Source organism: Caloenas nicobarica, chromosome 21, assembly GCF_036013445.1.
Source record: "Caloenas nicobarica isolate bCalNic1 chromosome 21, bCalNic1.hap1, whole genome shotgun sequence".
Taxonomy (NCBI): Eukaryota; Metazoa; Chordata; class Aves; order Columbiformes; family Columbidae; genus Caloenas; species Caloenas nicobarica.
The window spans coordinates 3475979-3500877 of NC_088265.1; the positions used below are offsets into that span (position 1 = coordinate 3475979).

General features: G+C 49.5%; 1 protein-coding gene across 1 annotated transcript in view; it reads right to left on the minus strand.

The window, feature by feature from the left end:
* The window catches only part of PLXNA2 (plexin A2), a 167115-nt gene that overhangs the window by 130189 nt on the left and 12027 nt on the right, over window positions 1-24899 (minus strand). Inside the window, exons 2-3 of the mRNA XM_065649738.1 lie at window positions 16516-17770; window positions 15369-15551 (exon numbers count right to left, since the gene is read on the minus strand). Coding sequence (XP_065505810.1) covers window positions 15369-15551; window positions 16516-17703 — 1371 coding nt within the window. The 5' untranslated portion in view covers window positions 17704-17770. The remainder of the gene's footprint in view (window positions 1-15368; window positions 15552-16515; window positions 17771-24899) is intronic.

The following is a 24899-nucleotide window of genomic DNA, read 5'->3' on the forward strand; positions in this document are numbered from 1 at the left end:
CCAAGAAAAAAAAAAAAAAAAAAAAAAAATCGCCTTGCTGACCAGTACTGAATGAGATTTTGTTTATTTTCTAAACAACTGCGGGCACATTGCTTCCATCAGCGGCAGAGCTGGCACAGATCTGGGATGTGAGCAAAGCCAGGAACAAAATGAGCCAGAGATTCAAGTCTTCTGCTGCCCTACAATGAGTCATCTCCAGGACAAGGGTGCAGCAAATTGTCTGTGAAAACCCAAACCCAGCCCAGAAAGCACTGGGACCATACAGGTGCCACAGGCAACCCATGGCAGGAGAGATCACCTCTAAAGAAAACGGCGTCACGTCCCCCCATCAGTACGTATCAGTTGACAACGTTATCTGGACACAGATAAATAGGTGCATTTGTATTTGAAGCCTTTTAGACTTCAGAGCTTCGTCACCAGATTTGTCCACGCTCACAGCTTCCTCTAAATTTTATATGTTCAGATCTCCAAAATCATCAGATTTCTCCTGGTTGCCAAAGACCTGCTGGCTATCCAACTGTTTCAGCACCCCAAATGAAAGGCAGCTTCGAAAATATACACCAAATCACGATATTCTGCAACTGAATTAGCTGTTAGACCTCGCAAGTCTGGTGGGTCCGTGGATCAGGACTTAAACAAATGAGAAAATTCTGCTGATGTGCTTCAAGAAGTCACGATCCCCGGTTCTGAGCCCAGAGGCATTAGCAGAAGGGATATAGATATAGAGATATATATATAGATATAGATATAGATATATATATATATATGTTTCAGCAGCTCAGGACAGAGCCTGTTACATCAATTTAAATCACTGGGGGAGGTTTGAAACAAAGCAGACGACTGGGTGACACTGTCTTAAATCACTACACGAGGGTCCTCCAGAGCATGGAGGTCCAAGTTCTGAGGGAAGGACCTGGTACAGACTGGGATGGAGCAGCACCGAGAACAAAAACGCAGTTAAGGAAGAAGTGAGAGAAGATGTGGACAAACCTTGGGTCCATCCCCAGGACACATGCCCAAGGCTTCCCCACCGCATCTCCTTCGTGGTGGCAGAAGATGCTCAAGGGGAAGAACTGGGCAGAATCAGGGGCAGGAAAGGCACAGGGGTCTGCAAGGATCAGACTTGGCCACATCACAAGCCAGCAAAGCTCCTCATTTTCAGAGGAGGGAACCAAAAAAAAAAAATTCTTAAAAAAAAAAATAAATCAACCACAAATTACAAATAAGAGAGATGAAAGTTAAGAGGGAAACGAAACAGAGCCCCAGGTGGCCCTCTGCCTGGGGCACTTGTGCTAATTTTAGTTTCTCTGTTCTTCCCTGAGCTGTTTGGTTCGATGACTGCACGGTTTTAGAGCATTTCCTTTACTGCAACTGCCTAAAATGCTACACACTGGGATGGTCCAACCCGGGCATAGAAGGGGAAGGGAAGGAAGAACTTCCACGGGGTCCATCCCCATCATCCCACCACCACCACACCAAAGCCCAGGGCTCTGGCTCCCCGAGCTTGTCTGGGATGGCCGAAGGGCCGGTTGCTGGTCACGCCGTTGCGTACACAGGTCGAGATGTCCACAGACCGTGGGGACAACGGGTCCGTGACAACGGGGATGCGCACAAACCCACGGTCCCTTCGTGCACTGGGATGTGCAGCCGCGTGTCCTGAGCTACCATCACACGAACCCCCCGTGTGCTCCCCAGGGGCCCATCATCACCTCTCCCATTACCCTCCTCCAAAACCCCCCATGGCTCCGCTTGGTGCCGGGGTTGGGGGGGATAGCCAGGGAGAGCCGTTTCGCAGCCGCCACATTTATTCCATGGAGAGAAAAAGGCAGCAGCCTCACAGAAGCATCCTATACAGCAGAATGTATTTAAATACCTAATGAAGGAATAAATCTGCGAGAGGGAGACATTTACTGCATACTTATTCACACAGAGCCTTTGTGCAGGCGGGGGCAGCGGGGGGCCGGGGGGGCCGCGCACTGCACCTGCGCTCCTGGCCGACAGCCGCTTTGCCGGGGTAATGAATATGGCAGGATCCTATTAAATGAGACTCTACCTGTCAGGGAGGATATTGAGCGCTCCCAGCCTCCACATCCATTCCGGAGGAACTCGTCTCCGCTCCGACAAGATGCAGCACCTTATCGACAGGGACCTTCCCAGGGGTCCGGGAGAGCAAACAATGTGCTGTGAGGTGGGGGGGACAGAGACAGATTGGGCCACTTTGCAGCACCAGTTTCCCTCTGCACAAGACAGCAGGGCTTTTCTCTCTGTGTTTTTTTTTTTTTTTAAATCCCCCCAGCAGTGTGTCAGAGGGTAGCAGCTCATCCCATAGCGCAGGCAGGAGGCCAACGGCTGCGCTGGAGCCTCAGACCAAAGGCTGTGGGTGAAGGTCCCGGAAGGATAATCGAGTCCTATTTGTGCACTGGAAATGTGCTTCCTTCAGCCGGGACAGAAACCGGGTCCTCTGGCATTTTAGTGCAGGTGAAAAAGCACATTTTGCTTTTGTTGTTCTGAAGGGGTGAGAAGAACCCGCTGCTGCGGCAGAGCGGGGAAGGAGCAGCACGAGGCTGCGCAGAAGCAAGAGCTGGTGGGATGGTTGTACCAAGCCCATCGCATTTGTCTGGGTTTGGATGCAGAAATGCCATAAGCCCATTGAGGCTGAGCCACATCCCACGTCCCCACCACTTGTTGCTTGAGAAGACACGGAACAGGAGCTGCCACCAACCTGTGCATTAAAAACCAAACACGAGCATCACGCACAGCTCTCCCTGCCTTGTGCTATCAGAGCTATTGCCCCACACCACCAGCAGCCCGGGATGGTTTTGCCACTTCCCTGCAGAGTTGGACCCCTTGCCAGGGTGGCAGGAGAAGCGCAGGATGCTGGCGATGAAATACAAGAGCTCAGCTGTTTGCCTGCACTGCGGGAAACTAAATGCACCAGCAAGTATTCAAGACAGACGCTACGTGATGGAGCAGCAGCACCCGCTCCCATCCCCGCCGCCCTGTGCTCGCACCCAGCACCCCACAGCATCCTTACACCTCCAGCCATCGCTCAGCTTCAGTTTTACCTCCCCCCACCTCCCAAATACAGCCAAACTCAGCTAGCCCTTTGCTTGCCCGCCCTCCCCCACGATACAAAAGGTCAGTTTTGAAATTCAGGGGTCAGGAGGAAGAAATGTAGCAGGGTCAGGGGTGAGAGAAGCAGAGAGGGGAGGAATTTCACCTCTCCAACCATTTGCTTCCATGAATCAGCAGCCGCAGAGCTCCTGCCGGGCACGGGGGTGCTGGACTTGACAGGGGCTCGTGGGACGGAGGATGCACAGCAGCCCCTGCGCTCCTCCTCGGTTTGGCTTATCCCAAGCTTATTAAGATGCCAGCAAAAACACACCTAAAAATGCCAACCCCCCAAAGCAAAGCTCCAGCAGCAACAGAGCGAGAGGAAATTAAAGATGTGCTTTGACACATCTGGAGTTTACATTTTCCATGTGCAGAGCTGAGCGAGGCACCCGGAGAAAGCAAAAGGTCCTTCAGGGCCCTCTCCAGGTGCCTGCGAAAGGGGGGGAGTTGGGCTCACGCTGCCTCTTTGCAAGCAGGGTCTGGAGTGACTAAATATATCACCCCACATTACTTATGTCATTGCTTATGCCCTAAACACTGGCTCTTCTTCTCTTTTTTTTTTTTTTCTTTAATCTACATTATCACATACACTCGGTTTCTGCCAGACATCTCCATTAGCTTTGCTTTTCAAAACTGCTTCTCCTGCTGCCTAAAGCTCTGCAGCCAGAGCCACTTTGGGAAACCCTGAGAGGATTCCTCCCCGGCTCAAGGATTCTATGCTGGCCTCTTTCTGTTGAAAAAGTACAAACAACCACCACGCAGAGGAGGAAACCGAATGCACTGAGCATCCCAACCGACTTACAAGATGGCTTAAAGAGAGCGGAGAGCAAGGGATGAGCTGGAACATCCCTCTCTGGAGCAGGGGGATGCAGGAGCTGCCTCACCTGGGGATAAATCACCATCATCTGTGTGTCCCTGAGCCAGCGTGGATGCAATTGTGCCCAGGAGAGAGGGCAGCCCCATTGCAAGGGGAGGCAGAGATCTCTGGCTGAGGAAGCACAGCTGCAATTGAGGAATGTGCTGCGAGAGCAAAAAACCCGCTGTTCTCATGTAAATGTCCCTAATAATAAAAGAGCGAATGAAGAAAGCAACACATACAAACAAGAAATAGTACATTTGTGCTAGAGAAGCAGAAATGATTCTAAAAAGAGAGCTTTATCAACATTTTCCAGAAGGCATCGGCTGTTCTTTAATGCTCCTCTAGGAATAACACATTGATCCTGCTGAACCTGGGCTGCCTGGTGCCTCTGATCGTGGGTTTCTTAACAACCCCAGTCTCGCTGCAGCACACTTAAAAAACATGAAGCTTGTTTGTTTTCACAAGCAAATACCCAGACGCTATTCTCACACCCCATAACTGGCATTTTGTCCTGTTTGTCCTGTATCTACACACAGTTTCTGCAGCCGTTCCTACTGCATTTCCATGGCAATCCGGACTCTGAAGCTGCTGGTACCAGCCCAACCCCAGCCAAACTCCACTTTCCCCTGTACACAGAGGGTTTGATTGCTCTCTCAGCTACCGATATTGAACACTTTGCTTTTATTAGTTACGTGGATACCTTCCTCTCTGAGCATGCTGTAATCATTTAAGCCTCACAGCTTTTCCAAAGATCAGTGTTCCCCTCTCACAAGGAGGGGTAAATCCAGTCCAGACTGAAAATAAGTCCAGTCTTTGGAGTTTAGAGCTGCTAAGTCGAGCTTCTAAACAGTTTCCTGGAGCGAGAAAAGGAGCTCAGGACCCTCAGTCCCTTCCCCACCCAGCAGCATCCCATGTGCTGAGTTTAACAAGCCGTAGGGAAACAGGAGACGGTGTCTGTTGTACCTTGATTAAATGTCCTACTAGTTCAGTGGGAAAAGTGCTGGAAACACAGGGTCAGCTCTCGTGGCAGCCGTGCTGAAGCATGCCAAGGGGATTTCTGCTTTAGCTTTTAATTAATAAGGGCAAGCTGCAGGACACATCTCCAGCAGAAAACAAAAACCCGGCAAGAAACGCTCCAACAGCTCCTCAGAGGAACAGAATTGGGAAGAGAATCAGGAGTGAACTACAGGTGTGGTGCTGGGAAAACCGCGGCACAGCGACAGTCTCGCTGTTACCCCTGTGTCTGCACCTTGGCGCGGCAGCGATCCATTAAAGCCTTGTAAAACCCAAGTATTAGCTGTGCCCTATGCAACGGGGTGGGTTTTGTTCTGAACTGTAGGACATTTAAACATGTTTATTGGTTGATTGCTGACAGCAAAGCTCAGTGTTTATCTCGCTTTCTTTGCACTTTGGATTACAAAGTCATATTCAGACAAACTTCCTGGAAAGTGAAAAAGTGATGTTATCCCCTTTCCTGGTGGGAAAGCCTTGTCTTGCAAACTTCTCGGTCTCTCTTCCAGTATACCTGTCCCTCAATCTGTATCTTGCACATTATTCCAGTTCTTTATTTCTCAATAATAAGACCAAGCCCCCAATGTGAAAAGCTGCGCACAAAAAAAATGCATCGAAAGAAAACCAGAGAGGCTCAGCCTGCTTGTCCTTTGGCTTCAAAGCTCTGCAGAATGATTTCACCCAAATATACTCAAGAGGTGGAATTGGTCTGAGTGTCAAAAGAAAGGGGAAGGTGGGAAGAGGAGAATCTGGTTTTATCCCAACTCCGCCATTTACTAATTTAAATATATAACACCAGGACAGCCCCTTCACTTGTGCGAGCTGACTTGCATTTACGGCACAAAGTCTCTCGGAGCTTTCAGAGTGTCAGGCAAAAAAAAAAAAAAAAAAAAAAGCATCAAAGAAACTCCGAACTGAAAGCAGGCAAAAGGATGCTCTGTTTTCCCACTAATAAGCCACTGGCTGCAGGATGACTAGCAAAAGCAAACATCGCATTAGTCAGCCAAATGTTAGCTCAGAGCTGCGAGGTTGCAGGCTGCGAACGCTCCCGGTCGCTCGCAAGGTAAGTGCTCCCAGCTGGAGGCACAGCGATGTTTATTTGCAAGACCTTGTTTTACCCCTGTATCTCTTCCTCACCCTTTTTTCTTTACTCTGAGCAGCTCAAGGGACCGACTCTTGTTCTTTTCTGACTAACGGGGGAATCTCGGGATTGGCGTCCTCTCCAAGCAGCAAATGCAAATCGCTCTCTAAGTTAGTGGTGGTGACCAACTTAACAGGGCCCGCTGCTTTTAATGAGCTGATGAGGGGGAGGGAGATGAACAATTACCACCTACAGTCACAGCGGGCTTTGTGCTGCCTGACTTGTGCGCTTCGCGGGATGCTCAGGCTGGTTTGCTCAAGGCCCGCAGGCAGGTTTATGAGATTAAAGCCCAGCACACAATAAATAATTTACCACCTTACCACTGGAAAAAAAAAAAAAAAAATCCCACACTGTATAACAGCTAGGCTCTATGATGTGTACATTCATTTTAAATGCACATCACTTTCATCTACATGTATCTATTTGATGCAAAGACTTGTAACCAAGCGAGAAGGAACAATCAGGAAAGGTGACAGGGTCCCCAGCTGAGGAGCAGGGGGGATGACGGGACAAACGCTACCAGAGCCACTTACTAATTATTCCAGTCCTGCCTGTGCTCTCCTGTTTGCATGCATGTGTCAGAGGCATCTTAAACCCTCACTCACCCAATAATTCCTCCACCGTCCTGCCCTGGTCCCAGCAGGCTGCCCGGTACGGACTGGAGGTGCTGCCCTGGGCTCAGCGGTGCAAAGCCACAGCATACAGGGGTGTAAATCACTAGGTGCAAATTCCAGTTAGAGAGCAGAAAATTGCAAGCTTGAGTAACATATTCAATGTCAGCTCAATAAAACTAGCGGTGAAAGCGAGCAGAAGCATCCCCGCATCCTTCCCCTCGCCGTACCACCCCATTGCTCTCTCCCAGTCACCGAATGTGACTCTGCCCCTGCTTGATTAGCATCATCCCAGATTTCTTTGAGACACACCTAATGAATGACCATAATCTTCCAGTTTACGGTCGACAGCGAAGAAAAACCTCCTACAATCAAAACCCAAACGCACGGACAGACTGCACGCATCAGACCCCTGGACAGTGTGCATGCAAGGGGGTGGCTGGAAGTCGCTCCCATCGCTGCGAATAGGCAGCGGTGACATTTAGATTTCATGTTTTGTTGGTTTTGTCCAAGTCACAGCCAGGAAAGCCTCAGCAAAGACCGCAGGGAATGTCTCCCGTGCATAAACCCCCTGGGATTTGCACTCCCCAGCTCCGTATCCCGGGCAGGGGTTTCTCTGCCTCCTTTATTGCTCAGGCTGGGCTGCCTGCAAAGAGCTCCCCAAAGACCATCTGCCTGCCCATGCATCTCCACAGAAATGAAAAGAGGGTAATAAAAGGCAGGAGGAGGTGGGGAGACCATGCATCATAACAGGCATAATAGACTAATGCTAATATAGAGACCGGCTGCATCCAATCCACGCCCGGCTGGCACAGCCATAAATAGCGAGGAGACATTCAAGTGATGGATTTGCCTCCGCAAACCACGCAGTATTTTACAGCCCCGCGAATGCTGTCGTTGTCCTGGCCAGCGGCAAATAGCAACCATAACAACAATGGGTAGTAAACCTGATTGCGGGATGGAGGAAATACTAAAGGCAGCATCGGTCAGACGCACAAGGGAAAGCCTAACGGCACGTCCCATCACAAGCCATGGCAGTTCTGCTTTTGCGTGGCATTTCGCTGCCCGATTTTCCCTAAATCCCAACCTTTTCGTAGCAGAAACAGCAGCTCGGGGGCTGTGCCAGTGCGTAGGATTCTTCCTGAGGATTCCCCCATCTCTCCCATCACATTTGTGGGTTTGGTGTGTTTTTTTTTTTTTTCTCTCCTTGGGAAAACATTTATAGAAGCAACATAACACGGTCTTCTCACAGTATTTCTTGCCACCCGGGGATTCAAGATCTTACAAATGGACCAAAACCCATGTTATTTTGACCTCTGAGGATTTTAAAAGCCTGCAGAAAAATATATATATAGTAAAGCAAGCATGAACCTCTTGACTTATAAATAGAAAGGCAGGAGTCTAACACTGCCCTGCCCCACAAAAAAACCAACAACATCCAGAACGCAGCAGCTTCTTCAGATTTACACTCCAAGGAAAACAGGGGACAGTCGAAAAACGAACATGGATTCAGAGAATAGTTTGGTATTTCCTGATACTTTTCACCAAGATGACTTGAAGAAGAAGTGCATTACTGAGCTAAATAAAAATGTAGCTCTGCTACATCTATCATGAAACAGAGGAGGAATAACTTCTGCCTCGCTTCATCCTCATAAAAGAGATAATACCTCTTCTTCTAAAAGGTGCAAGGATTAATTATTCCCTAAATACGTTAAAGACAAAAAACCACCACATATGGGCACAAGGGGGAAAACCAACCTGATTGCCAAGAGTTACCTTGGTAACTAGTCCCAAAGTACATGGACTGATGCACCTCAAAACTCCCCTCACGCTCACTTGTGCTGCTCAGAGCTTTATTCCTGCCTGTACAAAAACCCAAGAGCACTGAGAAAAGCGAGACAGGAGACATTTTTCTGCTTTAATGCTGTGCGGGAGGCACCAAGACAGATTCCAAAGCATCCTCCCAGGTAGGATGCTTTCCATGCATCGGGCTGCCCAGCCACTTACAGCCTTTCCTGGCTCCACTTGCTTCGGAAACCCATAAAATGTAATTGTTGCACTCAGAAAATGTCAAGATTTTTTTTTTTTTTTTCCCCAATGTGCCTGAACCTGAGTAAGAACCAGAGTTATCGCTATCTCATGAGCCAAGAAACAGATTAAAAGTAGACTCCGAGCCCACCTGGCTCGATTTCACATAGCATTTCCTCAACACCTGCCCCTTAGCTCGCCAGCAGCTATAAAAATACATCCCAATTTCTCGTCTATTTTTTTTTTTTCTTATATTACTTTCTCTGCCAGGCAACAGATAACAGAACTAGAGAAGCAAGGTTGGAAGAGGAGGCCAATTTTATGCCTTTAAGAGGTGGTAGGGACATTCCTGAACTGCACAAATTCTAATTAATAAGTACGACTCCAGCTCCTGGCTACCAGCAGGAACACACGTAAGGGACCGTTGGGTATTTTGGGGACATTTCTGGGTCACAGTTTGAGAGCATCATTTTTACACAGACGGCAGCGAAGAGGAGTTACTGTCTGAGGCTCCAAAAATCCTCGTTTACGGAGGAAAACTTCAGCTTCTCCCACCACTCCAGAGGAAATCACCAGCAATACAGTAGCAAATAAAAAGCCCCTTATTTCATGTCCTAGGGAAAAAAAAAAAAAGAGAGACTTGGCCCTCAAACCTGTCAATTGAACAACTTCTTCAGTCAACCAAGAGCCTCACAGCTCTGCTGGGATGTCAGAGGGTGACAGATCAATTGCTGAGTCAGCAAAGCACCCGACCTTACAACCTATGGCTAAAGCTATAGGTACCTCCTTTGGAAGGCGTCTGCATGGGGATGATGTTCATCTGTTCGATAACAGCCTGATCTCCTCTTGGCTCCTCTACACACTGATGCAACCGCCTTTTTTCCTGAAGTGCTACGGAATGCGTGCGGGGGCAATAATTATGGATAAATTAAAAGGGTAAGATAATCATCCATAGAATGAAGTCAGATAAGGACAGGTTCGGACGTATATTTCATTGCGAAACATCTATTTTATTCCCGCTAATGGAACAAATTAAGTCTGCCAAGCTGAATAAAACTATCGCACGCCAAGATGTAACACCACACTTAAAGTTCGCCTTTCCCCCCAAGTGCGTCATCCCACCAGTTATCGCTGTCCCTTGCAAAAGTGGAGGTTTGCCTCCGTTGAAAGCAAGGACAGAACGCACCACACACTCGGGCATTCAATAGGAGAACAGGAATGCATTTCCAATTGTGAAAACTAGTTGCAGCGCTATGTATTTTTCTGTAGAGCTTCTCCTCCAGACACATCCCAAGCAGCTCTTGGCGGGTGACCTTGTGCGCCAGAATCGATTCCAGCCGCGCACGGCGCAGCTGCCACCGAGCCAGCGGGTTAAAGGAGCTCAGAACATCGTTACGGGAGCTCGGAACAACGTCTGACGCCCATTTATCCAGGAGGACGGGGTGCGAATGGAGATGCACACGCTATCCTTCACCTTCACTATCCGAAATAACCAAACCTGGGTTCTTGCCTGCGGCACCAAGGTTTACACTGAAGTCAGATATTGCAAGAGCATGTTCTGTTTGCTTTGCAGAAGCAACCCCTGGATGCAGAGCAGCCTTCGGACCCAGCCTGGATGGATCTAACACGGCCAAAGGCATGTCCCGTGGCTCCGAGCATCCTTGGGCACAGAGATCAAAGCCTTAGCACCACTGGAACAACCTAGTGCTGGGGAAAAACCAGCCACAACACCACCATTACTGGTTTTCCATCCCATATGCACCTCCAGGAGTGTATCCAGCTCACATGAAGGTAGGGGCAGTCAGCCTGCTGGCTCCCGCTGCAGAAAATGTGTTTTTCCTACAGCAGGAATAAACAACATCATGGTAAAATAACACATAGATGGTGCAGTGTCAGACACAGAAGAGACATTTATTTATTCTTGATCACAAACAATGTCCTCCATTGACAAGCTGAATGAAGGGCACTTCACTGATTTATTAGGTCTAATAAGAAACACACCTCTTGGGATGAAATACAAGATTGATTTTTAGTGGTGAGCCACGCTGCTATCCCAGCCACTGTGCTCGGCCTGATGAGATTAAACCGGGCGTGTACAGGGACGCAGAGAGTCGAAACAGCACCGGACGGGAGAAATAAATGGCAAGATTTGCACGAGGAAGGGGAGCCGAGATGGAAACAGGGCTTGCAATAGCAGCCCTTCAAACCAGACGGTTTGCTCTTTTCTTCCTGCAGTCCTCCTCTCTCCCACTAAATCTACAGGTTTTAAGAGAAGGAAACTACTACAAAGTTTAAGGGCAACTCCAGTACAGTTCTTGGGAAACCTCTGAGTCAGACCCTTCCCGTGCATCTGCCTTTCAGAGAAGCCCCTCTAAATATAGAAAGTATAATTTTCATATCAGTCTCAGCATCTACCAGGCAAATCACATTAGCTGAGTTCCGTGGATGCCGTTTTCCATCAGGAAAAAGACAACTAGCACAGCAGTGCTTAGCTTGAGGCCCTATTAATAGCAGTCCTAATTATATGGCTGCAAATTTAATTCATAGCAATGATTAGTGTCAAAATCAAAGGCATCACACATCAATATTGATGGAATTGTATGAAGCCCATAAACAGAACAAGCAAGCCGACACATCTCCCCCCAGCACTTAGTTGCTGTTAACTGTTGCATTCATGTCTCTTCTAATTTTGCCCAATGAAAACTGGTTTATTGCAGGAACTCACAATTCCGAATGATTACGTCTCTAACACCATCCGCTTCCCCTTTGCTCCCCCAACTACAAAGCTGAGACACTTTGGAAGGAGAGCCGGACCACCACACCGCAGGGACAAACTGCATCCCACGCACCGGAGCTTTATCCGAAAGGCCGCGGCATCATCAGCACATTAGCTTTTCGCCCACTTAGATCAAGCTGCCGAGGAACAGCAGTTCTCAAAACCAGCGGGACGCCAGGGAGCCGGGAAGCATCGCGGGATGCAGCACCTGCACTCGATGCACCGCAGGTCCCTGCCCCGCGCACGGGCTGCGATGGGAGCTGGCTGAGCCGCTGCTACGCAAAAAAATTCCTCCTCCAGCACTGGGTTTTAATGGCGAACAGATCCATCAGTTCATCCATCTCCCTTCAGCAGTGACCGAGGGTGCACACACGTGTGTCACCAGCTGTGCCACAGCAGGTACAACACACCCCGAACACAAACCCCGATGCCAGCAAACACTCTGCTTCCCCGCAGGAAACATGCCAAGTTCCTTGTCAACTGACTTATCTGATATTATTGACTTATTTGTCAGCAGTTTGGTTACCGACACCCCTCCGAACTCGCAGTCCAGCTGTGGGTGACCTGCCCGGATCCCGGGGGGCTCCAAAATCCGCAGCGATCTGAGCCTGGGAACGTGCCCCGGGGCTCCGAGCAGACAGAAAACGTCTCTCTGGCCTTCACAAGTCTGGCTGCTAAAAGGAGCAAAAAGGGACTTCAGACGTACCCAGAGATGGGGGTAGAGCTAGAAAACATTGAGCTGTACCAGGAAAGTGCAGGCAGGGCCTTGGGGACCTTCACATTCAGCTCCTTTGGAGGAGAGAGACTGAAGCAGCAGTAGCCGCTCTCTAAGGGAACGACACGTGAGGCAGTTCGGTGAAAAGTTAATGGGAAGAAGGACATGGGCGAGATAACGCAGCATTTTCGGTAATGAATTCTCACTGGGGAAGCACAGACAAATTTGAAAGATTTCAGAGCTAGCTCCCTGACTTCTTTCCTCCAGCTACACAAAAGTGCCTTCTTTGAAAGCCCAGACTGAGCCACCAGCTTGTTTCCAAAATAAATCAGCATCTGTGGGAGAGGGAATAGGTTCGATGGAGCTTTCAGGGGTTAATTGTGTAGGTAGATATGCAAGGTGGTGAGCTGGAGGAGACAAGGCGTCTATCTGTAAATCTCTGGCACTTACAGAGGTGTGCACATTTTCGCTGTCCTCATTTCACATATGGAGAAGAGGAGATATGGAAACAGTCCTGAGCATCCTGAGCACTTGCTGACTTTGAGACATGTCTGGTCTTGGAACACGCACAAAAAACTGGAGACAACCTGTTAACTTCCCACCGCGTCTGCAACGCCCGCTCTGCAGCGAGTCCCGCGGCTCAATGCAAGCTGCTTCCTACGCTTCGCGCAGCCTCCCTTAGGCCATGTACAAGATGATCCCACATGCCAAACGAGAAAAGACTTGCTAAAATTCTGGACAGGCCCACAAGATCAAGAAGAACATCATTCCCAGCCCTGTGCAGAGGAAGATGCGACAGCGATAGCTCCAGCTAATGATAACAGGAGGCACGGGTCCCATCAGCTGCAGACAACACCGCTACATGTTGAATCAGGGTGCTTGGCAGATGCCACAAAAGGCTGAACGTAGTGAATGCCTGGAACAAATTCGCTCGAGCAATGAAGCCATTTTCTCAGTGCCTAGTTACCAGCGGCTCAAACCCAGGTGAAACGCGAAGGATTCTCGCAGCCCTTCTTCCCCATCACCCCATCCCACCTTCTGGATGGAGTGAAGCAGACGGGTGTGAATAGATCCGCTTGGCATCAAAAAGGTGGATGTGCAACGTAGGCGAGCGCAAGGAATTCAACTGTGCTAGAGAGACTGCTTCTTCTGTAATCCTACATAATTCATGGGATGCGACAATAAATATCTAGTGTGCAGGCACAAGCTGTCGGCTTTAACTGCCTCTAAATGAGGCACCTCCCCTGCCCCCCCGCAAAAACACTGCAAACAGCCAGTCCCCGCCTGCATGGCTGGCTTGTTGCTTGATGGCACTTGCAATATGCTGAGGGTGACTTTGCCATCCATTTAACCAGAAAAACCCCCAGCGCGGGTGGGTGGGCAGGGAGCAGAGGGGCTCTGCTGACAAACCCATTGCCCCCCCATGTTCCCAGTCGCCCCACTGACACTGCAGAGGCACCAGGGAGGCACCTAATTTACTACTACTCAGCACTTGTAAAGTGCCAAATGAATATTAATGAACTGATGTAATTAAAATGATGCAGACATTCAAGTGTAGTATCTGCCTGTCCTTGTATTTTCCTGGATAGAAGAGGAAGAAATTCCCTGCTGCTTAAGGACACAAAAAAATTAGCAGCCTGCTGTTGATTACATTTGTTAACCCTTTCCCTGGTTAGGGAAGAAGCGGGGCCTGCATTTAGCAGGTTCACCTGATGCTATCACTTTTATTTCAGGTTCATTTGAAGGATCTCAGCTTTCCAGGGCAGGATCTCCAAGGGTGGTTTTGCTGGAGGTGGATCAGAGTCCTGCAGACTCTGATGAGCTTCAGCTGCAGCTCCAACTCTAAAGAGCAACAGCAGGGGGGTTCCCCCTCCACTTACACACCCCAAGGCCATTTCCACACTCATTTTAAATACGAAATTCCTGAGAGAGGACTAGTGAGGACCATGGTATGGCTGGGACTCACCAGCCTTTGCATGCTACTTACTGAAGAGTGGGTCAGAAGATATGCAGTGGGGGGCGGGGCGGGGGAAGAAAAATCCCAGTTCGACTTCAAAATCCTAAAACCCACTGGAATCCCCCAACCCCCTGTGCTGGGAGAGGAAACCAGCAGGAGCATCTCTTTGCCCTGGGCAACTCACCCCAGCATTTGTGATGTGAGGGTGAGGAATGTTATCTTCCAGGACTGATCAATCATCCAGCTGTCAGGGGGAAGAGCAGGAGGTAAGAGGCAGAGAGAAGCAGTAGGACTTTGCCCTGAGGCTCCGTTTCCAAAAGCAGCCAAGTTAACCCATTCCTGCCCCTCCATGACCCAACGTCCTGCCATCATGGGTAATTCTGCCATGACTGAAAGCTTTCTAACTCACTGCCTTCTACACAAGTTACAGAAAGATTGCTGGGAAACATCTCAAAACTATTGCAAGATTTCCATCAGTGCGTCAAAAGAGAGGAAAAATCTGAGATCTTGGATACAGATCACAGAGGTTCACTCAAATCCAGGAATCGCAAGTCAGCTCCTTGCTTGTCTCTAATCACGCTGGCCCATTATTGCCAAAAAGTTCTTCATCAGCCTCACAAACACACACACCATAGTTTGCTGAATGATAACATGCAAAAAAACCCTCAAACAACAGAGAAGGGTGTAATATCCAGGCAGGTGGTACATGCAAGAGGTGGCAGGGTGCTGAGGCCTGGATTACCGTGCTGCCGAAGGAGATCGCTGGCTGGAAGCACAGGAAGGTGCCTCAGCCCATGCCAGGGGATGCTCTGGAGCTGTAACACCAGAGCAATGGGAACCGCGTGGCCTTGGCCGGCCCCTTCTCCAGCATCAGGCTGCAGCAGCTTCTGCTGCACCTTCCCCAGGGTTTGGCTCTTCTCTCCTTCAAAAGAAACCGCAGCGAAACCACTCTGTACTAATGGTGCTGATGGATGAACTTTGCCTCAGCAATCCAAGGCTCTCCATGACCCAGACCCTGTGATTTTTGCTCGTGACTGGCTCCCAGTTTCCCACTGGGACATACCCATGAGACACAGCAGCAACTACTCACATCAGAGATTCCTGAGAGCAATGAGAAATGGATCCCGGCTCTCCAAAACCACAGAAATAATCTTACCTTCTTCAGCTTGCCAGTCTTGGTCCCCACGAACACCACACTGTAGCCGTTATAGACATAGGAAGCGACAGACGTCATGCGGTCCCGGCTGGAGGTGAAGAGCGGCACCCCGTCCACCGGCGTCGAGCCTCCCAGGGGCTGGTTGATGTCGAGGCCACAGAAGTTGTCATCGATGGGGACTGGCTGGAAAGACGAGGTTTGGGGCAGCCGTGAGTGAAACGCAAAGCGCGGGGCAGCCCCGCACACCAGGGTCACGGGGAGGGGACACGGCGGTGGGGACATCAGGGTGGGAGCCACCACCACCCCCTGCCCAGGGAACCTGCCAGATTCAGCCACCTTCTGCAATGGCTTGTTCCCTTCGCTGCCCGAGGCCAAGACACTCTGCAGCTGCTCCAAAATGTCATTTAGGAAGGAGGAACCTCAAGTCAAATAGACAGTTGCACTTGATTTCTAATTCTACTGGGCACTCTCCTACAAACCACCTCTCTGTGCCTCAGTTTCCCTTTCTACAACACAGGGAATACAGACACTGGGTGCTGACATGGGTGGCTGCTCGCCACCGCACTGATTGCAACCCGCTTATTTTCCACAAGGAACATTAACTACCAAATGCTCAGGCACATCTATTTGCAACCGCAATGGGATGACTCTCCCCTGTGCAAGCCAGCGCTCAAACTTCTCTTCACCTTCCTTCTTGCATTTCATTTAACCCACATTTATCTCTTCCCAGCAGCCAGACTTAATATGCTTGGCAAAAGAAGGCCCCAGGGATCCCCGAGTCAGTCCAGGAACAACATGCATGCGAATCAAGATTAAAGAAATCGGCTGAATAAAAATACAAAAGACGCAACTGTCGTTTGTATTTATATTGTTAGTTGGTCGATGCCACCCTCGTGCTTAGGGAAGGGTGAGAGCCACAGGCTGCGAACAGCAAATACTTCTAGCAAGCTGCACACCTTATTGACCTGCCTTAATGCCACCCTTTCCTCTCATCTTCACCAACAGTCTGATAACAACATGGATTAAAGGGGAAAAAGACTACTATGTCTGTACACAGACAAGAACTCATCCTACCGCGCAAGGTTGTGTGCTGTAGGGTCGAGCATCAATACCAGTTCTCGAGGACAACCAACACAAGCATCCTTACCGCTTTCGTGCACTGGACATCTTTCCCCAGCAGCCAGTTGAGCTCCAGGTTGCCCTCCCCCTGGTAGCAGGACTGCAGCCGGTCCTTGATCTGGGCGTTGATGGTGCGGATGGGGAAGACGCAGAGCGCGGAGTCGTCGGGTGGCTGGTGGTACTGCTTCTGCCCCTTGGAGAAAATGGCAAAGAGGACATCCTCCTGGGCCGTGATGTTGAGGGACTTGGCGAGCACGTCTCCTGGCTTGGAGAGGTAGGCGGCTTGCAGGAGGCGGTACTCCATGTCCCCCTTGACGCAGCCAAAGGGCAGAGAGACATAGGAGTGGAATTTGGGGTCGTTTTTGCAGAGACGGACGATGCGAGAGGTGTAGAAGAGATCGCTGGCGGAGTTGATGGAGACGCCCTCTGGGGTCTCTGGCTGGACAGTCAAAAAATAGACAAAGTTACCGCTCGCAAAACCATAGATATAGAAGATGTCAAAATGCGAAACGAGGGCTAAGGTGTCGGAGGGGATTTTGATGAGGGATGAGACAAAATCACTGTGGAGCTCGTAATCCAGCATCGCTGATGACTCTGGGTCCCGGGGAAGTTTGCGGCTGGAGAGGGTTGGGAAATAATCCTGCTTCCCATCCACTGCTGTGCCAATGAAGAGTTTCCCATCTTCGCCTTCCGAGCGCACGATCACGCCGTACATCGTGCCCGTCTTGTTGACACTGGACAGGTAGTGCTCCTTTTTGTGCGAGGGCTCTACCAGGATGAAGAGGTCATCCAGGCGCAGCAGCTTGCAGACCCCCTGGTACAGGCTGCCACAAGCCAGCAGCCGGTTCTCCGAGTAGTCGATGATGAGCAGCTTGTTGACGTTGTTGGTGAGGGTAAGGATCTCGCTGCATGGTTGGACGATCAAGGGTGGGTAGCAGGATTTATTATCCTCCTCAGGACCAGTTTTATGAGCCACCAAAATGGTCAGGTTACCCGAAAGCTTGTAAACCCTGTTGATAGCTCCAACGTAGACTGCTCCAGTGCCTTGGTGGACAGTCAGGTGGTTGAATGTCCAGTCCCGGTTCTCGGAGTGGAAAGTGCTGAACAAGGCATTGCTGGAGACATTTCGGGAGAGCGATGCCAGGAAGAGACAGAGCAAAGTCACCGACCAGCCATCGGAGTCTGGTACCCGAGGCCAGTTCTTCCTCTGATCCATCCTGGGAAAGGCAAACCTCGTGTTCCCCACGCGTGTCCTATGCCCCAGCAGTGTCCCTCACATGGTTCTGGGGAAAGAAAAGAAAGACACAGAGCAAAGGATTAGATCCAGTGTGTCCTGCAGATAAAATTCAAAGGAGGCTTTCTAATTACACAGTCCTTGAGATAAAGTGAGGACATCTCTAAGCCCAACAAGAATTAAGCAGGTCTCCTAACTTATCGGTAAACAGCTCAGGCTTGATGTTTTGCCGCTTGGTTCAGCTTCTGTGTGTTAATTTGTATATGTGGTTTAGCTGTTTATAATGTACTCTGCTCAGCCATGGGGAGGGAATAATCAGCCTCAGCCCAAGACAAAGCCTGCAGCTCATGCACCCAACCATCAATCTGCAATCTTGGCTAAAAGGATGCCTCCTGCAGGGTATGTTGTTGGAAGCAAGAGAGGAAATAAGAGGTGTTTTCTACCTTTAAGTCCTCCATGATTTAATTCAGAAACCCGAGGAGGAAGTCTCTTGCAGGCAAGTTCATTGAGCGTATAAACATCGAAGCTTTGAGCATTCCCCCTCCACCCTGCCCAGAGGTATCTCTGCAGGTGCTTTTCAGGCAGAAACTTCTGTCTCCACAAGGTATTTTACTGCAGAAAAGCAGCTGCCGCCAGGGTGGGGGCACACGTGGTTAGATCACTTGTCCCCATCCAGGAACTGTGGACAGATTTCCTGCTCTAACAAAGCTTCTTATGATTAAAACCTACAGAAAGTGATAGCTTAGACACTGGGTCCAGAAGATCCGATGCCAACCAAACCGTGCACACATGGTTCCCAACAGCTCTACAGAGAACAGTCAGAAGTAGAGTCTCCTTCCATTGACATGTTTTCACCCATACAGACAAGGCAAGGCAAGACTAACCAAAATCTATGGGGAAATTAGGTGTTAAAGACAGGCAGGTTTGTCGTTTGTGGGGTTTTTTTGTGGGTGCTCCCAAAGCACCCAGACCTCATTCAGACCCGAGGGATGGGCTGGAGCCCCGCTGACCGCCGTCCTCATCCTCCCCGCTCGCGGCTGTCAGGCTGAATTAGGAATCACCAGGCTGGAATTTCCTTAGGAAACAGACACTCGCCTCCGAGAGGCACGTTTACACCAGAGCTTTCCATCCGCCCTTCCGGACAGCACACAGGAGCTGATGATGAGGAGCCTTACAACCCTCCGCCCGCTCCACCTCATCATCTCTGCTAATACGGCAGACTCCTCTAGCGAAGATAGAAATATTAAAGACAACCTCTGCACCTCCCTTGTCACCACAGACATGCCTGGAGGTCACTGGATTTTGTCTCATCTTCGTTACCATTTCCAGATGCGACCGTGACTTGTGCTCCTGGCTTGACCTCAACCTTGCCCACTGTCACAGATCTGACCACCTGCGCTCAGAAAACCATCATGAAGTCCTCCTTCATCCCAAATCATGCATTCCATACATGCTCCAGGCTGGATGATCGAATGAACCACTTCAGCCTGCCTTGGGTTGAGATGTTCTCCACCACAGGGTCACGCCAGCCCTCAGAAGAGCCACCATTCCACTGCCTTCTCTGCACCCAAGTCCCACCATGGCCATGCAAGCCCCGAGCACACACACCGGGGAGAAATTTGCACTCTTTGCAGATTTGATTCTCCTCCCCTGCCCTGTGTGCCAACGCAGGAGGCTGTTCCTTAGCTCAGCTGTCCTCACCTGCGGGCAGCATCTGATTTGATTGATGCTGATCTCCATTTCGGTATTTAAAATAATTCACACTGCTGAAAACCTACACTGAGCTCATAAGCGAGTGTCACCGAAGGGCCGCTCCTCAGGCTTGTTAACGTCAGGAGCCGGAGCCGGGTGTTTCTGAAAGGTGACAAAGGAGCCCTGTCCCCCGGCCGCACGCTGCGGTGGCACCGACAAGACAGGAGAAAGAGAGCGGTAATGGGTTTCTCATTCTGCTCCGGGATATGTTTCCCTGCTGCTCCCTTCTTATTTCCAGTCTCTTCATTGCCACCTTTGGCTGAAGCAGTTTCTCTCTCTCCCGGCTTGGACACAGACCCTGCTGCATTCTTACTATTGTCTGGCTGCAGACCCCAACGTGCCCAGTGACTTCCCCGGCTCTTCTCACTACATTTCCAAGTGAGCCCAAAAATAAAACCCACCCCAGTTTCTCTCTCCCTGAGAAGAAGAGACGGTTCTGGAGCAGAGGACTCTGGTTCAAGGGAAGTGCAGAAAGCGAGAGATTCTGCAAGAGAACAGGGAGCTCCGCTGTCAAGCTCAGCACACAACAGTTCCCCTGCTCGGTAGCTTTCCAATTTTTAAAAATTGCAAAGCGAGAAAAGAACAACGCAAGCTACGGAAATTAATAAATTTAAATAATTAAATTTTATATCCATATGTACATATGGGACAAGAGAAGCTCTTCACTTAGACCACAGCAGTTTTATACCTTTTTCAGCACCGTTGTCACTCAGAGCCCGTACAAAAGCCAGAGCCGAGCTGTTGTGCGGCAGAGCTGCCAGCTGAACCCAAATTCTCTGCGGTGCCTCCCCGTGAAGGTTGCGCAGAGTATTTGTGAACAGGCAAGAGAGGTCACCCAGCAAAAAGAACCATTATTTGAAGATGACAGAGCATGGCCGGGAGCTGACATCCTACCCAAACGCGCCAGGGGACGAGGATCCATCCCCAGCTCAATGTCACCCCTGCAGGAACAGCTCCTGCCGGGTCCCCACAACCCGGGGACAGGGGGGACATGGGGGTGCAGGACAGGGACCGAGCGACACCAACATCAAACACCAACAGAACCGACCACACATCCTACCGAGGAGTTTGGGGGTTGCTGAGAACAGCTGGGGAGTTAAACACCAGGGAAACAGGAGAATGGGCAATTTAAACTCTGATCCTTAATACTATTTGACCATTAATTTCGCCTTTATTTTTTTTTTTTTTTGGAAGAGAGTTTAAAATACAGCCTTAAAAGAAATCTGAAGCTATTAGTAACGCAAGGTGAAAGAGAGAGTAAATTCAGGGACACAATATAAACCCAAGCAGCTGAAAGGCCTCAATTAGGCTGAAAGGAGTTATCTGGTATTTAAATAATTATTAGATTGAAGGAATAATCACAGGTCTGAGCCGATTTTTTTCCCCCACTGTCATCCTAATGGAGACTATAATATTATTATTCAAATGCCCATGATTCTCATTGAGGGGGGAAGAAAAAAGGGCTCATTTAATCTCCATGCGACAGGGCTTCAGGAGGCCCGATTACTCATTTCTCTTATTTCAGCTGTCACTCACTCACAGGCACCACAGTTTGTCATTAGTGGTATTTTACACACACGAAGGAGAGGAAAGAAAAAAAAAAAGTGAAAAGGGAAAATTAAAGCAAAAACAAAAAGAGAATCTCCTGTGGAAAATGACGGATCAAAGGACCAATTTTGATGTCACCAGGGCGGCAGCTGTGTTTGCTTCAGGGTGCCACTATCTTTTATTTTGGGGTAGGGTTGGTCTCGTGGGCAGTGATTTATACACAGCCCCCGGCAGCATCGCTGAGCCCCCACCGATCCCCTCTGCCCCGACGGGTCCTGGACCCTCCATCCCCTCCATCCTCTGCATCTCCAAAACACGGCAAACGCATCCGCACCAGCCCCAGCATCGCCCCCAGCACTCAGCATCCCAGCGCCACGTGCTGCTCCCAGCCTGTCCCTGCATCGCCCCCAGCGTCCCCAAGAACCCACAAAAGGGGAGCAATAAAACCCGCTACGGTTTTTCTCCCAAGGCCACGCAGGTTTGGGGAATTGCCTCACAGGATGAAGCCTCCCGAGAAATAACCGAGCCTGTGGGGAGGGGGACAACGAGCTTAGATTGCTTTCGAGCTGGAGGTGGATTCTGCCCTTTTTGCTTTTTATAGTCAAATAAGATTCATGGCTGCGAGGCCGGGAGCCCGGCTGGCTCGCGCTGCTGACCTCCCCTGCAGGTCACCGGGCTGTCAGAAATCCCCCAGAATTATCGAAACGGTCACCAAAAGGGCAGGCTATGCTATATAAACTAAAATACAAGAAGAAACCATTTGGAACAAGCTCACCCCTTGCACCAGCCTGACCCTTTCTCTTTGCATTGGCTCCATATCTTATCTGCCAACCAGAATGAGGGGAAAAAAGCCCAGAATTTGGCTATTTCTTTGTAGCAAGTGAGAACACACGCCAGCTCTGCATCTCTCCTGGAGCCCATCGGGAATTTTCCTGTGAAACCTTTCCAGCCATTAAAGCTGCTGTAGTGATTTATTCCCTTTGAAGAAGTGATATTCAGGACACCTTTGTCAGCCATGGAGGAAGACCTTACAATTATTAATAGGGTTTTGTATTAATTAGACAAAAGCTCTCAGCCAAACTGGTTTTGCACTACAAACCAATGAGGAAGGTTTCCCAGTTATTTAAGAATATTTTTTACTCTAAAAACAATGAGAGCAAGTTGTAAACCACCAGCAAGGTCCAAGGTTACTGAACCGCAGGGTTCACCAAGCCTCGCCTGAAGTCCAACCTGCAACGCTGAATCCTTTGGCTTTCAGGCTGAAAAAGCACCTTTGTGCTTCACCCTTGGGCTTCGCTGCCCCTTTGGCCCTGCTCCCCGCTTCCCCAGAGCTGTTTATTCACGGGGATGGTATTTCACAGCTTTCTGAGAAAGAGTTAAGAGGGCAAAATACAGTATTGTGATTATTGCTTCCTCCAGCCCTGGGACAAGGAAGAGGAGGGGAATAACGAAACCCAGCCATGAAAAGGCATTTCCCTGATAACAAACACGATTGCATGAATTATGCACCAAATTTGTTCGTATTGTCCAGACTTCAGATATTGTTTATACAACGCATACCGGATAAGCTACCTCTCCCCCCAGCTCCGTCTCCCTCTTGAACACACACATCCCAACAGGTCTGGGGTAAAGAGAAATGGAAAATCTGCTGCGAGGCTCATCTTTGCAACCGTGTTTTGGAGCAGCCTTACCCATGGCCTGACGTTACTCCTGGCTTTGTCCCAGACTTGCAGAATAGACCTGAACAAGGCATGTTACTCTTTGCCTCAGTTGTTCCACCTGTGAAATGGGGATAACGCCTTCATACAAGAGGCACTCAGACATTCAAGCGATGGAAGACTCAAAAGGGATTTACCAGATGCAAACTGCGGTAGTAAAGTATGAGTAAGGGACTGGTTTAGTGCTTCTTGGTGCTACTCTGTTCATAAACTCTTTGCACAGAGATTGGCAGGACCGCAGCTGTGGCTCCGGCTTTCTTTACACCCAGCTGTGCTTTGCAGCTGGAGACATTTAACCCACCAACCCCAAAAGACATCCAGAAAAATTCATAATCAACCCAGGACACCTAGGTGGCAGAAATTAGACACCTTTTCCTTTCCCTGTACTGATACTTGACACCTGCTATCTGAGAAACCCCAGCTGGCAGCTATTGAGCTTCGAGTACACTGCTGCGAAATAGCTTATAAATTACCTTGCATCAAGGGAGGTGCTGGGAAAAGACGACTTTATTCATCGTGCGGTCCCTGGGGACAGACCCAAGGCTGGCGACAACACCATGTGCTGGAGCACGGAGCAGAACAGACCTGTATTTTCCTGGTTGCCTTGAAGCATGACACAAGGAGAAAATTTAACATTTCTCAAGTTTCATAGATGGTTTATTCAAGTTTTGGGGAGTCTCAGTTTCATCCAAACCTGCGTAAACAGGTCAATGGCTTTGGATAACATTAAATCATACGAATCTGCAGCCAGAAAGTTGGGGTCCTCGAATGCGGTCTCCTGCTGTAAGGACCAGCTATAATCATAATTCAAGAGATGTCTAAACTGCCCTTAAGGACCTCCAAAAACAGAGTCCATAGCTCCTCCAGGCAATCTAGGTCAGTATGTCCCTTGAAAAGTGCTTTTTCTAGTTTCTTACCCAAGTCCTGATGGATTGAGGTTTACCCACCCTTCTTCACTGGTGCACCTGAACACTGTTTGATTATTCATGGACTTTATTCCCAATAAAACAGAATTTAATGGATGGTGACCTTAGGTGCAAGCAGATTAAACGATTAAATGATTTGCCCAAGGCTAGGCAAAAGGTCCCAGTGGCAAAGCCAGAAGTTTTATCTCCGGAGCCTCAGCCCAGCGCTCTCTCCCCAGGTGACATCCAGCTGCAGTTTATTACAAGAGAATATTACAGTGCAGCACGAGGGAAGATCACAGAGCGGCCACCGAACTGGAGGAGAAAAATAAGCAGCAGCTTCTCCTGGCCTCACTCCAAGTGCACCACAGGCAAGCTGAAGAACCCCAGCTTCGAATTAAATGGGTCCCCAGCCACTCCATTAAATAGAAATCCTGAAACAGAAATCCTTTGGCTGTGCCAGCCCTGTACAGCGAGTGCTGCTCGTTATCCCCAACACTCCCCACGGCAGCCAGATGTATTTACACAGTAGCCACAGCGCTGTTACCTAAGTAAACCAGGAAATTGTACATTTGTTAAAATCAGGTTCCGAGATGCTGAATCCCCAACTGGGCAGCTATAGATTTCACTCAGCAGCGCTGAAATTAAAAACACGCAACTGTCTGTGTGCGTATTCAGGCACGTTTCCCCATTAGAGAGGTGTTTACTGGTTATGATGCTCGGTGCCGCTCCAGAACGGGAATATATTCTCAGATTATGAGCAATAAACATCAAATCAAGCCATCCCGCTGTCCGTCACTGTGCCTTCCCCATCAGTGGGGGTGGTAGGGCACCAAACCAGGACAGGAGCTGTCGGGATGAGAAGTGGAAGAACACACAAAGGTTCATCCCTGACCAGCACCACGGGCTCACTGTTTTATTCCAGATTTCAGCTGCCGGCCACAGTTGCTGGCATTCCCACCGCAGAAGTGGAAGAAATTGTCATCCAGGTACCCCTGTGGGATCGCAAGGATTTGGAAAGGCAGAGGATGACTGCAAAAGCCTTTAAATTAACGACGATACCGAAGCAGACAGGTTGATGCAGGAGAGAGCCACAGAGCACTGAAGAACCCTTCAGGGACCATTAACCAGCCCTCGTCAGGCCTGTCTTAGTGGAAGGATGTGCTATGAACCGCAATCGGCACCAGCTTTAGCAGCAACACAAAAGAAACGCCTTTACCTCTGGAATCCCCTTTACCCTTCCAGTACATCACTG